The 16,222-nt window shown below is 39.4% G+C and overlaps 2 protein-coding genes and 1 non-coding gene across 5 annotated transcripts in view; all 3 read right to left on the bottom strand.

Annotated features, from left to right (window-relative positions):
- Positions 1 to 9,653, bottom strand: part of LOC118811567 (BTG3 associated nuclear protein) — a 45,597-nt gene extending 35,944 nt beyond the window's left edge. For 2 of the 3 annotated variants that reach the window (XM_036575862.1, XM_036575864.1), the window contains exons 1-8: positions 9,553 to 9,653; positions 7,602 to 7,683; positions 6,801 to 6,886; positions 6,349 to 6,548; positions 6,039 to 6,143; positions 5,565 to 5,833; positions 2,630 to 2,869; positions 230 to 391 (exon numbers count right to left, since the gene is read on the bottom strand). In XM_036575862.1, coding sequence (XP_036431755.1) covers positions 230 to 391; positions 2,630 to 2,869; positions 5,565 to 5,833; positions 6,039 to 6,143; positions 6,349 to 6,548; positions 6,801 to 6,886; positions 7,602 to 7,677 — 1,138 coding nt within the window. In that variant the 5' untranslated portion in view covers positions 7,678 to 7,683; positions 9,553 to 9,653. The remainder of the gene's footprint in view (positions 1 to 229; positions 392 to 2,629; positions 2,870 to 5,564; positions 5,834 to 6,038; positions 6,144 to 6,348; positions 6,549 to 6,800; positions 6,887 to 7,601; positions 7,684 to 9,552) is intronic. The other variant, XM_036575863.1, reaches the window with a different exon arrangement.
- A 1,164-nt stretch (positions 9,654 to 10,817) lies between these two features.
- pdcd2l (programmed cell death 2-like) lies at positions 10,818 to 15,803 on the bottom strand. The gene is made up of 6 exons (XM_036575860.1): positions 15,260 to 15,803; positions 14,083 to 14,246; positions 13,553 to 13,990; positions 12,307 to 12,420; positions 11,343 to 11,500; positions 10,818 to 10,988 (listed from the first exon to the last, which is right to left on the bottom strand). Exons 1-6 carry the CDS (start codon positions 15,350 to 15,352, stop codon positions 10,858 to 10,860), a joined length of 1,098 nt encoding a protein of 365 aa, XP_036431753.1. The 5' UTR covers positions 15,353 to 15,803; the 3' UTR covers positions 10,818 to 10,857.
- On the bottom strand, positions 14,723 to 14,795 carry trnar-acg. The gene has a single exon. It is a non-coding gene; the product is annotated as a tRNA-Arg (tRNA).
- Positions 15,804 to 16,222: the final 419 nt, after the last annotated feature.

Here is a 16,222-nt window from a genome sequence, read left to right as displayed (position 1 = left end):
GTGGTGGCCCACAGATCTTGAAGAGGAAGGAACGGGACAGGAGGCGTTATGCCGAGATTACAACCATCTGCTGCATGCTAGCACACCAGTCAAAAACCCTGCTGTCTCACACACTAGAAGTAAGAAGTTAAACCTTCTCTTTAAAGCAACTGGGCCCCACACACAGCATCAAAATCAAACAGGAGACCAAGGGGTGCCGGGTACTTGGCAGGACTGTTGCCATGGTTACCTCCACTGGTGCGGGCAGCAGGCGCTCTGCGAGAAAAGCTCTTGACGGCTAGGCTCTGTCCTCGCTGTTTCCGCCTCCATGCTGTGCGGCACTTCGAATCAATGCTCTGCTTGATGCGGTACCAGTCAGACTCTGTGATCGTGAACTTGTGAAACAGATGACCTATACACACATGGGGCAAAAACATTCATGAGTTCTCCCATTAAAGTAGTATTTTACTTTTAGAACTTGCTCTTGGTTACTGACACTGTATCAAGGCTCCAGACTAATGCTATCCCATCATCCCAGGACGATGTTTAAACTACTTTGGGGAGCTTCAGGGATGATTAACTTGTCTGTGTCAACACTCAATGTCTGTAAAATATACAAGCATAAAATCGTGAGTATGCCAGCCATTTATACCCAGCCTAAAAATGCAATGTTTAATCTAGAAACTGTTTTTAATTTGCTTTATAAGTAGCACTCTTTCTACTGCTAGCATAATGCTAATTTCCATTAGCCCATATAGGGGAATTCCCATGTAATATTAGCATCAAGCTAACAAGTGTGTCTCATTCTTTTAACAGGTTCTCTCTCTAACATGGACAACTAAAGCTTTGTTTTTTGTTTACAGTCTCTCTGTAATCTAGTTCTGTTCAGTGATTAGCCTACGATGTCAAATAGTGCCAAAGCATTGTATCCTTTCATACCCAAATTATGTTCCAGGGCACAAAAATATGATCTTGCTCTATTCTTATTCTAAAGCCAACAAAAATCATGATAAATGATATGGTAACAATAGGTTATAATAATGTTTACTAGCTATTTCTGACACCCATTACAATGCACGCCAGTTTAGAAGAGCAGCGCTATTCCAGTATTAACATGATAATTTTAAGAGTTATAAAAATAAACACAATCTGCACACAATGTAAATTTACAGTGATTTGCATTTCAGGAACACAGGGTAAAACATTGCATATTTTGTCACAGAGCTTTTAATACTCATATTCTCATATATGCACATTTGTATGCATATATGTTTATAGCATTGCGAGTGTATACATGTCCATGTATGTATGCTAAGCCTGTATTCTGTGTGTCGCTATCTGACATTTGTTGCTTTTGGGAATCCATAATATGTGAGTACAACCATATATATATATATATATATATATACATACATACATACATATCATATATATATATATATACAATAATATATATATATATACTGAACTAACTATCGCTTTAAACTGCCTAAAGACAAAGTGCATGAAGCCTATAATGTTACATTCATCATCATTCCAGTTGTAAACCTGTTTGCTGCAAATAAGACCTTAACTGCGCCAATCAACCTGTGAAGAGTAAACAGCAACCCTGTGTACCATGCTAACTGTAAGGGAGTGTGTTGCTGTAAACTGAGTCGGGTTTGTTTAGAGAGATTTCAGAGCTGAGGAAAAGGTCACACTAACGGGGCAGGCGCATGAATGGTCAAGCGGACAGAGGGCGGGAGGCATTGGGTGTGGGACTGCTTTGCACATTCAATAGCGCAATTGAGATAAAAGTGGCTATCGCCGCTATAATCTACAACATGACCATGTGCGTGTGTGCATGTCTTCAAGTACAGACAAGTACAACAGGTGCTCTATATGTAGCCTCAGCTTACCAGCTTCTTGCTGGTAAAGAAAATACTCTTCCTTGTTAAACCATCATGATTTTTACCTATTTAAAATAGCCTCTAGTAGTGAAATTAAGAGTAATTAATCATTAAACAGCAACTTCACTTGAGTGAACAGCACTACACTGAAGCATTTTGCCTGAAAGGTCATGGCTGAAGTGGTGCCTTAATAATGCTCTCGTCAATCATCATAGTCACCCATTGAAAATCATTAGAGCATTAGTTCTTGCATGGAACGTGAACTGAATGACCCACGTGCATGCCATTTAGGATTTCCTTTGGTATTCAGTCTGTTCCGTATCATTGAAGAAAATATGTAACGAAGAATGACTTTAACTTGTTTTAACCTGCCCTGGGAAAAAAGACAGAAGTTTCCTCTTGAGTTCATCATAATTTTGTACATAGGATGGGTCACCACCCATGTTAAAACGGGACCTCTGGGCTTTGCCTTTTCTATTAGAACAGACAGAGCACCATAGCTAGAAGATGCCAAAACATATCAGGTTAAGAAAAGGGCCTTCTACAAACAAAAACTGTATTCTATGATTCTTCAGAATGCTTTTTCTGCAGTCTCACGCACACAACAACTTTCCTCTAACAGTCTAAATTAGGGATGTTATATGACATTTCAGAGATAAACTCATGACATAGTTGTGGCCACATATTAACTTTTGTGAAGTTCACTGTTTCAAGTGATTAGACTAAAATGAAATCAGTGGAGTGCTTTGGGACTGACTCACAGCGGATGCCGTAGATCATGAGCGGGTCCAGCTGCTTCTTGCCATGCTTGCCCTGGCCGGATAGGTTGGAGACAGCCTGCACTTCACGGTGGAACAGGTAGTCCAGCAGCGTGAGGGCCATCTTCTCTGGTGTGCGACAGTTGCTGCTGATGTGCAACATGTCAGCCGCTGACACAGGGCAGCGCACACGCATTTCCGGATTATTCTCATCCCCCAGCCATGTTCCTGACGGGTAGTCTTCTGCAGACACGCATGTGAGAGAAGAGAGAAGGAAAGATTTATTCAGTTATGGATTAGATGGTTTTGTTTACTTTTCAACTAGTTTGTGTCTTTTGGATTACATGGTGTAATCGTAAGTCCTTTTTTCTGTTGTATAAAAACAGCAGTATTTCTGTTTACGTTATGTCTCGCTCTATTTATATATTTATTGAAAAAAATAAATAAATCTTGAAAGTGAGATCAAGAATTGGGTAAATATTCAGTGAGCAAGATGAGAGTGTATGCAGAAAAGAACCACTAAACCAATACAAAGTAGGGGACTGCTATGCACACCAGATGAGTGTGCATCTTTGAAGCAACAAGCCTGAGAAAAAACAGAATCTGTGTGTAAAACCTCATGCTCTCATAGACAGCAGATGTCTCTAGGTCTAAAAAATCTGCAGACTATGAAGGCGAAATACTTTTGAAAATAGGTGGGCAAGAAATAACCACTTTAACCCACCACTACTTGTCTTAACATAGTGTTCTCACTTGATACAAAACTGACCCCTGGTGGTCACTGTAAATACCTAAAAAGAGAAACGAGCTCAAACACAAAACATTTCCTGACATACTACACATTTTGAGAATAATATCAGAAGTTTCTTTCCACACGTTCAGTGACTACTATAACATTCTTATTAAATAAATGTATGACAGACAAAAAAAATAAAAGCATCACTACTTCTTTCAAATTGAAACGTGAACTTTGTTTAGGCTAGAAGTTGACTTGAGACGGACTTAATACTCAAAGGCCGTGCTCACTCTATTATATCATATTTGTTTAAACCGTCTATGATTTTATATTCAACACAAGTTTTACACAAACTTTTCTCTTTTAAACCATCTGTTAGAGCTCACCATACAGGTGTGGAGTGAAATTATCATAGCAGTGGGTGCAGCTTTTTTAGCATGTCCAGAAGAATATCAGGGAAAACCCCATAACAAAAACAGGTAATGTTGACAGAGACAAATACATAGGAGATGATGGGTTTGATCATGAGTAATATGTTCCAGACTGAGTTGACAGAGGGAGCTGAATGGAAAAAATCCTGTCAATAGCAGGCGCTATAAGATAGGATTGAAAATGACAAAACTGGAGAGAGGGAAAGACATGCAGAGAAAAACAAAAGGATTTAAAAGTCACATGCTGCCCTGCAGCAATTTGCTGACTAAAACAAACTGTCATTGAAATTTACAGCTCCAAATATGTGGATATATGCAGAGGAATCGTTTTGAGGCCACCCTCTGAACCACAACTCTGACAACAAATGAAACAAGCAAAGGCAGAGACTTTCTGATCAGAACCTGATCAAAGCCCACGGATCCTATATGGATCCTATAAGTCCTATATGGACAATTGTACTGCATTTATTCAAATTGTGGTCCTACAAAAAAAACTACACGAAAAAAATAATAAAGACTTTAAAAAATAATAATTTAAATATTCAAACCTATTTAAACCCAAGGCATTAACTGAGTTAATTAACTGAGTAATAATCTAAATACATACATTTGTTTCTCTGTAAGTGCTTGGGAACAGGCAGGCCAGTTTAGCACCCAGATTCTTACTACGGAGCCATGCTGCTGTTATATGTGCAGAATATGGTTTGGCAATGTCTCACTGAAATAAGCAAGGCCTTCCCTGAAAATGTCACCTGGATGGCTGTATATATTGCTACAATAACTTCATTTATCGTTCAGCATTAATGGTGCCTTCACAGGTGTGCAAATCACCCATGATGTGTACTGATGTACCATCACAAATGCTAGCTTTTGAACTGTGCACTATTAACAAGCTGGATGGTCCCTCTCCTCTTTAGCATCGTCATTTACGCAGCGTCATCAATTCCAAAAAGAATTTCAAATTTTGGTTTGGCGGAACACAAGACACTTTTCCACTTTGCCTCAGTCCATCTTAAATGAGCTCCGGTGGCAGAGTTACGACCTGCATTTGTGGATGCAGCGACAAACTGTGTTCACAGACAGTGGTTTTTTAGAAGCGCTCCTAAGTCTATGTAGTGATTTCCACAAGAGAATTGTGTCTGTTTTTAATGCAGTGCCGCCTGAGGGCCCGAAGATCGTAGCCAGCCAATAATGATCTTTTGCCTTGTCCCTTGCACACAGAGATTTCCCCGGATTCTTTGAATCTTTAATGATATTATGTACCACAGATGATGAAATCCCCAAGTTCTTTGCCATTTTACAATTGAGAAATGTTATTCTTGAATTGTCCCACTATATGCCCGGGCAGACTTTTACAGAGCGGTGGACCCCTCCACATCTTTACTTCTGAAAGACTCAGACTCTCTGACATGCTCTTTTCATGCCCAATCATGTTCCTGACCTGTTGCCAGTTAACCTTGTTAGTTGTCAGATGTTCCCCCAGGTGCCTTTTTTAACATTACTCAAGTTTATGAGTATTTTGTTGCCCCTGTCCCAACTTTTTTGAAACGTGTTGCTGGCATTAAATTGGGCCAATTTCAATTAAATATTCTGTTTAAATGATTTGCAGATTATTGCATTGCTTTTTTATTTACATTTCGCACAGGGCCTTAACTTTTTTTTCATACAAAATCATCATTTACAAGGTACTTTCTGTTGGAAGCTGGCTGTCACAAATGTCAACCCCTGATATTTAATTTCTGGAAATGATAAAATTTAAGTGGTCTCTCACCTTCTGAGTTGAGAGTGATGAGTGTGACGTTGTTGGTGTTTTGGCCTGAGGATTGGCCGCTGTTGGACACAGAGTCGCTGGCCTCTGAGCCACTGTCCTGTTCTTCCTGGCTCTGTTCTGGCCCCGGGACCTTCAGCACGATTGTTTTTTGCCTTCCTCTGCCTACCGTGCTGCCAGCCGAACAGTCAACTGTTAATGGCTCACAGTCACTAGCATAAGACTTTTTGGCTTCAAACTCAAAAGGCTGACATCCGTGTAAATCAAGAGTTCTGGGCACAATCAGAAATACACATAGCATCTGTTAAAAAAAAAACAAAAAACTGAAGCCACAGAATCTGGGAGTAGCTGGCAAATTAATGTAATTGTGCATCCTGTGTGTTCACAACTACACTTAAAGACTAAAAACAATTAAAAACTATCTTAACACAGTTTTCACAGAACTTTTCACAGAACTGAGACATACGCAGAACTCACTTGCTGAGTAGGTTCTCCAGAGAGTCTGTTGCGCGGGGTATTGTCTCTTCCTGGCCAGCTTTAGAGCGTTCACTACTCACCACCACATTGGTCTGTGGCACCATACTGAGAACACGCAACAATCCGGAATCAGTTAATGACATTAGAACCAGCATGACATGAAACTAGTAACATCTTTTTAGGTTCATTTTGAGTGAGTCAGTTGGTAAATGTGCCCATGCTTGACTCAGCAGAACACAAGAAAATGTTTATGGGAAGGAAAAACAGACTAGCGTAAGTGCCATAATAAACTGTCTCCTGTTACACTCACCAGCGAACTTTGTCACAGGTTTGTGTTGCACCGAAAGGAGATCCAGCCACCATCGGGACCTGGATAGGCCCATGGTTTTTGCCCATTACTGTGTCAAGCTTCTCTTCTAGAGCTCGACATGTAGCCTCCAGTACCTGCAGTTTGGTCTCCATGCTGTCCAGCCTCTGGCAGATGGCCTGGCTGATGGACACCAGCATCGTCTAGAGAGAGACAGATAGATAGGTAGATGGATAGATGGATGGATGGATGGATGGATAGATACATAGACAGATAGATAGACAGATAGATAGATAGATAGATAGATAGATAGATAGACACTTTATTGATCCCGAAGGAAATTTAGCAGTGCCAGAGAGATAAATATGTAAAAAAAAAAATAAATCATCAAAACAAAACAAGTATCATGTTACTAAACCTAGTAATAAACAGAGAGACTCCAGCATTGTTCTCACCTTAAGAGTTGCATCCTGATTACTGCTTTCCATCCTCGCCCGCTTCCGCTCAGGCTTATCGGCCTCCTCATGGTTCTCCAGCACGTCTAAACCAATCCCAGCATCCCCACACAGAGAACATGTTTTACATAGCAAATGCGCACACACCATCATTAATGAAGTTTTTCAAATAAATCTCATAATGCATTAAATAAAGTGCTGAGGAAACAGACAACAAACTCTGAGTAACAAACTCTGAGTAAGAAAAACATAAAAAAAAGGAATTACCCTTAGGGCATATAATCATTACATCAAAAACTAGGTTAATAAAAATGGAAAATTATTAAAATAGTAACAATATTTACAAAATTAATTACTACAGAAAAAATACTGCTTTAATCTTGGAATACTGCAATCTATCAAATGGGCAGGAGTTCACAAAAGCATCTTAGTGTTAAGAACATCTTTACTGTCAGACAGTGTTGAGTGTGATGCTCGTTCTACCATTTAGGAATCATCTTTTTACTATCAGGCTTCCAGAAAAGCCAGCCCAGATCACTGATCAATGCAAAGATAGAAAACATAATCCAGGATCTGAAAATCCATTTTTGTTAACAGTTCATTATCTCACTCAGAAGGTTCAGTTAAAAACAAAAAAGTGTGCACGTGGGTGGACAAAAGTACTCAGCAGCAGTCCTCGAGACAACATCTGGCAGCCTCAAATGGATGAAGCTTTCAACGCTGACCAAGCCTGCTGAGCAATTTCCCACACAATATTTATAAATATTACACACGCTAGAGGCAGTTTAAATCATCTCTTACCTCCGTCATGATCCTCATGATTTAAGTCTGCTACAGCTATTTGGACTATCTCCACTAGATCCTGCTCTGACATCATTCAAGCCTGAGAAGCAGGAAAATGAGAAGTAATTGTGTATGACTGCTGCCCAACATAATAATTTAAGGACAAATTATCTCTGTAAAACTGTGCAGCTGTGAACTCTAGGCCATGCTAGTATAGGCTGGCATGCAAACGGGTAACTAAATGAATGCACTGTGATTTTTTTTAAGTGATCAATTCTGATCAATACTGTTTACAATTAAAAATACTCTCAAAGTGCAGTTTCAAAGTGCAACAAGAAAACAGGAACTGCTTAAATTTGCATACTTTGTTACTTACAACTGTCAGGTGTATATATTTATCATAGAAAATTCAAGCTACTTTGGAGACAGCAGAGCCCCTTCGGTAAACTCCCAAACTGATCATAATTAATTTTTATATGACCATTTTCCAACCTGTCTTTATCCCTTAGAATTAAATGGGCTGTTTTAGTTACTGTGCCTTTAAAACTGGGAGATGTAAATGAGCTGTTTCTGATTGGCTGCCTCCTATTGTGCCTCCCTAAAAAAAGCTGTCCAAGCAGAAACACTCCTTAAAACGTAAGTGGGTGGAGCTAAACTGCTGTAGGCCGAATAGATGGATTTATGACATCACAAAAACACATGAATTGAAACTATGGACTGTGTAGACCAGGCAGTGAACGGTGCGTTTGGAAACCTTACCAGTGTTCACACACTTTATTCAACTCTTAGTTGTTGTTTTCTATGGTACAGGCCCTTTGATGATATGTATTATAATAATAATATTTCTACAGGATTAAGGGTAGTGACTAAACTGAGGTGAATTCACAACACATGATGTAGAACTGTAAAAGGTTATTTTGCATCTCACACAAGTTGCACTTGCACTCAAACTGCATCCTTTTTTATTATTCTGTGACAACGCATAGAGTACAGATTTAATCATATACTACACTACAACTGGAGCATTACATTTTTAGGTATTTCATTCAGCACTGCAAGAAAAGGATTTGATTACAACTTCGTAAACACGAGTCCGCCGCAGCTCCATTCAACCTTCATGGACACATTTAACATTTATTTGTTTTCTGACTACTTAACTTATATGAAACGTATTTTGCACTGTGCTGTATTAGAACAGCTCTTTTATACGTATCCGCAACACACGTCTTTTGTACATTTGAAATGTACATTCTGTACATTTGAACAGTACTGATGTTGTTGAACGTTGTTTTCACTGTATTTGATGAACGACCAGCAGAGGCAAATACAAGACTCTGGGAGCCGCAGTGTGGGGAGGCTCGATAGGTACCTGCTGATAAGACTGCAGGCTCAGTGTAAATAACGGTCTGCATAAGGTTCACAAAGCTAACTATTATTTATCTTACTCTCAAAAGCCAGTTAAGGCGTAACTAATGTTAGCGGTAGCAAGGTCACACGCTGTGCTTTGCTTTCCCTGAGCTAACCTTAACGCTATGCTAGCTAGTCAGCTAGCTAGCTAGCTAGCTACGTCCTTCCTCTTATCAATGTTTTACTCCTAAACGTCGTGGCTAGCAACACTGGTAGCCGGTTAAACATAACAGAAGACGTTTAAATCATCACCGTGGGGTCTGTGCCCCATAATAACCCCGAAACCCCTGAAGACGACACCCCGCTAGCTAATCTCGCTAATAAACACAGCTAGCCTAGCGCCTGCTAACTTGCACCAATGTGCAACAATATCGAAAGAGAGCAAGGAAACAGGTCCGGGCCTTGTAGCTACAGCCTTAGTGGACCCCGGCACAACACGTATAAGGGACAAAAGAAAGCAGCAGAAATGAGCATTTCCTTCCATGAAAAGCGTTAAATACGCGAACAGCACGGAGCCGACCGCTGCACTGGCGGTGTGCCGCGCCACGGCGGGTTATATTACCGTGTGAAGGATGAATTCTCGTGTTGTTTGTAGGGATTCCGATAATGGCGTCCTTCCTCGCGAGAGATGAAGGCTTCACAACTCTCCGCTTTTCCTCTGCGCTCCTGCGTCGCACAGGACAAACCGGGCATTGCAGCCTTACAAGCCTTAGTAGCAAAACGCTCACTCCTGCTTTACTTCATAGCCAACTTATTCACTCTGGCACTCTTAGGACCAAAATTCATTCATATACTCTTAGAATCAAACTGCATGGAGGTGTTAAGCGGTTTCGAATAAATGGAAAAAAAAACTTAGATCATATTCCTCTTATCCCAAATGTACTTGATGAGACGATATACTTGCATTACCTGTTTCTTTGGTTTTGCATTGAAGCTGTAAGGCTAAATCTGTGACATAAACAGATTTTTGACTTAAGACCTCAATACTTTTAGTAGGACTGCACCAATATGGAAATTGTGTGCCAGTGCTGATGTCTGATATACCTTATGTACATATCTGCTGATGTCAATATGATATAAAAACTTTTATAGAACATATAAATTGGGACTGCATCTGGATTAGCATTACACAGAAATATAACTTTTACTCTTTCTCTTTCTGTAGGGTTACATTTGCAGTAAAATTAATAAAATACAGATATTTTATCTTAGCAGCCCAGCATCGCTCAAACATTCAGTTCAAAAATATCAGTTCAAAATATCAGTCAAATCTAAACATCTGTCCAATGCTGATTTTTTATTTTTTTTAAAGCAAGTATCTGCTGGTATCAATATGATTCTGATAACATTTGTGCATCCCTACTTTGTAGTGACATTACCTTCGTGGCCCAAATGCAAAACTAAAGAAGCAAACTTCAGACACCAAACATGCATTTGCCAATGGACTATATTTTGGGTTAGACCAAATATGGCTACTTTGGATTTTTCAGTTGGGTATTCAGGTAATCTGGAAGAGAGTCTGCCGCTCTTTCAAAGGGCTTCACCAATAAGGACCTTTTTGGAATGAGTGGTGAAACATCTTCAAGAAGAGCAGTGCTCCATAGACCTGTTAATGAAGGTTTTCAGTCTTGAAGTTACTGAATGGTCTAGCAGCAGTAGCGGGATAATCTTGAGAAAGCCTGAAAGGGGGTAGTGAAATGTCTTCAAGGTTATATTTCAAGTCCAGTAGCCTTTGCTGACTCCTACTATAAATCAGAACTCATGGAAACATTGCAGTGATTGGTCCATGCTAAATAACAACATTAAAAGATAAAAAAGAGAAACATAGTATGTTGATTTGCTCTTTATTGTCTATCAGTTATTAATGTCACTTAAACAGCTTTTGATCTGGGTCGGCTTGCACAAAGAGGAATTCCTCGACAGGAGCATTTGATCCAGACGTCCAGCAGCTGTCTCTGCAGGTGTAGACCAGAACTGTTCCAAACTCCAATACAAGCTCTGAAAAAGTACAGAAAGAGATAAGCACCAGATGCTATATATCTATCTATTCATTTATTTATTTATTTGACTTTAATCTACTGTGCTTTGCATCACAATGTTTAATTATCCTGGAAAAGGAATAAAGTTGTAGTAAAACCTTTATAATACATATTTATATTACATAAATTACACACTTATCTACTAAAACCGCAAACAAAAACTGTAATCCATTTCAAGAAACAAGTAAAAGTAGCAAAACTAATTCTGATATGAAAAATATACTGCAATAGACAATGTGTAGTGTTTAAAAACCCTGACAGAAAATACCGTAATCTAAAGATTTACCAAAAAATTTCCAAAATTCAGACAAACCTGAACTTAAGTCTGTACTGTGGAGCAAGCTGACGAGTGCGGGCATAAGCTGAAATTCAAAAACTCTCGGACTGCCACACTGTGCACAGGTTGGCACCATCTGATTTACGTTTGAAGGAGGTTCAGCTAAAAATAACGGTGACCCACTCCAACTGTATCTGCAAGGCACAAGAATAATGCATAAAACATTATATCCACAATAATGAGCTACAAGAATGTTAAATCAATTTAGTGCTAATTGCTATCCCAAAGCTCTGTAGTGCTAATACCTTGACCGAAGGATACAGGCATTTCAATGCTCTGGTCTGGAAATCATTATTCTCCTACACTGTCTTTCATGCATAAACACTATCACAGAATTGTCCAATATAACTGTTTATTAGGTGCTGGCTTGCTTTTTTGCACCCTCATGGAGTCTGCGGGGAACTAAGACCTTAAAGTATCAGTGATCCAACTCATACAAAAAGCCGTACCATAGGCCAAATGGACTATGTTTTCAGAACTTAAAATGTATTCAACACAAATATGAGAATTCGGGCAGAGTATCAGGATAATCAGTAACACTAATATCTATCTAGCACCAGACAGAAGTTAGAACTTTTGTTGTTTTTGTAAGATCTTATTAAATGCATAAATTCTGCTATCTACTATTTATCTTCATTTGCCTCGGCCCAACTGATGAAAACACACCCAATTCAGGTTCTGTTAGTTGTGAAGCAAACATATGATTGTGAAAGCTAACAACTGTGGAAAATAATAGCAATTGGTTCAAATAACTGCGATCAGGCGATTATGTAATAACTGTGACTGGCCTATCCAGAACCATCTGGCTCCTCAGATGATGTATGTGACAGCTTTCTGAATTTCTTTGAGGCTAAAGTGGTAAGTATTGAATCAAATGTACTCTTGACATAAAACATATGTTTAGCTTTGTTACACTAACAGTACCGTGTAGTCTACTCACCGAAGAACTTGTTCTGGACAGAGAGAGATTCTTTTCATGAAACTTGAGAAGACTGCATCTCCATGTTTGGCTTCTGCTTTCTCATACTTCTCCTCGGCCCCTTCACCTTCACAACTGAACAACACAATCATAACAGAAAAAAAAAAATCATATACAAGATGAGTTGTTCCTATCTTGACAAAGACAAAATGTGACCATGACACCATAAGTGAAATAGATTATGACTAGTATCCAAACAACATTTTGTATCAAAGCAAGCAGTTTAACATACAACATTATTCTATATATTTTTCTCTTTACTCATTTCATGAACCCCTGCTGGAAAACAGACTCTCATTCCAAAGTCAGATACATTTTGCACCATTCTATCATTTATTTAGTATATAGACTTTTCTTGTCAGTGTACCTCATAGTGCATAATCATGCTATTCTTACTCTTGTGTACTTGTATCTTACAATAAATCTAAAAGAGCTGAACATTTTCTGATGATTCAGCTCAATGCAGATCCTGCAGCTTGGCTAAAGGAAATTCACAAACGTCATAACACACTAAACACCTCTAGACTTCATATTTATGTCTCTCTGATTGATGCATTTTCCATAAACATAATTTTTACTAATTGTGTACTTAATCTTTATAATAATTTATGATGATTTCTCACTCACAGCCATCAACACCATTGGCCTGTGCTTTTACTTCACCTGCTTGAAATTACCTCTTCACTTGAAATGATCTGGCAGACAATGGCCCAGCGGTGAATTGGGAGCATATGTTTTTAGGATATCAAGACATTTCAATTAGCTCTTCACTTTGATTTAATTGGCAGAGATCACACAGGAGGCAAACTGTGAACAGATGTGGTAAGAAGAGCCAGGCAGCATTGCTGTGTTTACTTGTGAATAGGCGATCGCTACAACGACAACTTGAATTTTATTCATAAACTTTTGACGGGAAGTAGACAATAAGCTCAAAATAATTCTTTTTAATGAGTGCATTAGTTGCACTCCTTAAAAAAGTTTGTCCGAAAATTTGTCCGTATGCTTATATAAGGACACATCAATGTAGGTTGGCTTGATTGCTGATAGTTGCATATTTGTATATAGCTGCTTAGGCCACCAACTTTCTACCTCTACAGTCAAAAAAAACATCCATATTTTTCATTAGTGTTCACTCTCTATTAACAGCTTGATCTCCAGTAAAATAAACTATTAGAATAAAAAAAAAAAAAAACAAAGTTATCCTCACATTCCAATCTCCCCAACAGCCACTCCCTCTCTCTCCTCATATTCCCTCAACAGTCTATTGGCATGTTGCAGGTCGTCATGGCCCACGAAGTCTGTCTCCTCCACAACACTGATGTAAAAGGGCTGAAAAGTGGGCACAGCAGTGGGATGTACAGCACCTCCATGGTCCCCTGGCCCATTTAAACAAAGGCCTTGAAGCCTACTGCTGACATCCAGTCCAGCTGTAAGGCTGTCCATCACTGGCTGGGCTGTGTCTGTATGAGCCTGTGACCTGCTCTCAGGTTCACTGTCCTCAGCCTCCATCCCCCAGTCATCAGCTTCAGCGCACCAGTCCGTTGTGGACATTGCAGCTTGTTTTACTTGTAAACTATTCGTATCCTGGTGCGCTAAAGGTTGTTTCATCTCTGATTCCAAGAACTGTGAACGCAGAGCCTTCCAGCTAGACACAGGAGAAGCCAACAGGATGAATATTGTGAAACAGCGTGAATAAAATGAACTGATGTGCCAATGAATTTGGAAACTATTATTTACCTTTCTGGCTTGCCACTACACTGTGGATTAGGGCAGGCAAACACATTAATGGTGCGGTGATATGGAGATGCCGCAAGGGGGCAGTAGATCTGCACAACATGACCGAGGATCCCATCACATACAGTGCATTGGTTATATGCATCAGATATACCAGGAATCAGGTCCTACAATCATAAAAAAGAAAATGCATTCGAGAAGACATAATTGAAAAGATATTCTTTGTGGTACCTTAATACCGTGACTTTTTTTTTATAGCTCACGCGCTTCATGACCTAGTGACACTAAGCTGAGTCCTTGTTTTACATATTGTGCTGCGTCCTTGATTTGTTTTATATATCACAGTCTGTCCTATGGCCCCTACTTAAAACTAGGTATTCCACCTGACTATACAGTATTTAACTTTTTGTCTTGTAGATACATTTACTAATTTTAGACATTTCTATTAGTATCATTATTATAGTATTTTTTATTTATTTATTTTTTTTGTGAGAACTCTTTGAGAGCTCTTATGAGAGCTCTATGTTAAAATGTACTTATAAACGAACGGCTAACAAACGACTCCGGCTCCGGTTCTGATTCTGAAGTTTCTGGGAGCGGAAAAAGTGACGTTACTTCTGTTTTTAAAAGACTCGAAAAGTTTCGAGCCAGCCAGGAGTCGAACCTAGAATCTTCTGATCCGTAGTCAGACGCGTTATCCATTGCGCCACTGGCCCGATACGGACTTCCACTTTCGCCCATTCTATAAATGGCAAATTACTGTATTAATTTTTTACTTTAAACTTTTATTTGAGTGTCCTGGGACCAACTGGACTCGCAAAACTAGCTATGTTCTCAAGGGTTATCTAGCTCCCTAACGTTAATCCCCTGTTTAGATAGCTAACTATCTGGCTAACCAAGCTAAGCTAAGCTAGCTGTCCAGCTAGCTACTAGTCAGCAACAACCGGTTATTAGCTTGTTCGGCTACACTGTAATATCTCCAATCAATCAAATAGCGTCAGTCATCACCTCTGTTACTGAGGTAAACAGGCAGTTTACCGTCTGTTAGCTACGTAAAGTTCAGCCAACAACCATGAAATGTGTAGCTAACTAGCTAGCTAGCACGTAGACGGCTCAAATAGCATGTAGCACTGTTTTAAACTCTTGACAATACAGCTGGATGAGAACATGTTCCTCTTACCGGTTTACCTCCAATTTTATTAGTGTAATAAAACGTGCCTTTCTTCTTCTCAATGGGGCCGTCAGAGAGTCCTATGAGTGGGGATTCCTGCATTGTTGCCCCCAGCAGTGAGCTAATGTTGAAACCACGTGTGACAAACTCTCAGACTTTAAGCCGAGTAACTTACAGAGACAGATACATGTAAGTTAGCTAACTGGCTGCAAACAAAAGATAACACTTTCTGGACGTATTGACTGATTAGAGTGAACAAACACCAAGTATAAAGTATGAACAGCCAACGATGGTCTGACAAAACGATGTTGCCATTTCGTACTCAGACTCGGCTGTTTGGGTGTGTATTTAACGTTATATTGGGAATATAAAGCGCCCTTCACCATTTTCAGATGACACGCATTTTATGCATCACAATTACGAGATGTCAGAGCCACAAACGGGCGATTCTGCCAGCTGTTTAGGTGTAAAGCTCATTGATGAAGGTGTATAAGTCCTGCCAACGGATTTCAAATGGGCTCATGGTCCCACTGTGATGGGACAATTCTGAATGAAACGGATGTTTTCATTTTAACCCTTACGTTACTCAGCTGCTTCCTGATTCTACTCCTGACACCTGCCCTGCAAAGTTTGAACTATTATTCCGTGCGCTCCTGATCAAACTCATCAATTATTACCAAGCCCCAGCTGTGCCAGGCAGTGGGATCCCTCTGGGGAATCAACAAACACAGTAGAGATTCATCTGTTCTATATGTTAGTTTTAATTTATTATATTTTATTTGCATATAAATAGTAATGATATAATGAAACTATATTTTAGTTTGTTCTCTTTACCCCTATAGCTCTTGTGTCACTGTGTTCAGCACTTTGAATTACGGTTACTTGTATGAAATATGCTATATAATTAAACATTTGACTGATGCTGCCTTTTCTTAATTATTAATCAGTGTCACTGCAGCAGAGGCAGGATTC

This window comes from Colossoma macropomum, unplaced genomic scaffold (assembly GCF_904425465.1).
Source record: "Colossoma macropomum unplaced genomic scaffold, Colossoma_macropomum, whole genome shotgun sequence".
NCBI classification, from domain to species: domain Eukaryota; kingdom Metazoa; phylum Chordata; class Actinopteri; order Characiformes; family Serrasalmidae; genus Colossoma; species Colossoma macropomum.
This window is presented reverse-complemented; position numbering and strand designations above follow the sequence as displayed.

What these genes read in the sequence shown, in the direction of transcription:
- pdcd2l (XM_036575860.1), bottom strand. Translation starts at nt 15,352, where the DNA reads ATGCAGGAATCCCCACTCATAGGACTCTCTGACGGCCCCATTGAGAAG. An exon ending in ATAAAATTGGAGGTAAACCG is followed by an intron (nt 14,247 to 15,259) that starts GTAAGAGGAACA and finishes TTATGATTGTAG; the next exon opens with GACCTGATTCCTGGTATATC. An exon ending in GCTGTTGGGGAGATTGGAAT is followed by an intron (nt 12,421 to 13,552) that starts GTGAGGATAACT and finishes TGTGTTGTTCAG; the next exon opens with TTGTGAAGGTGAAGGGGCCG.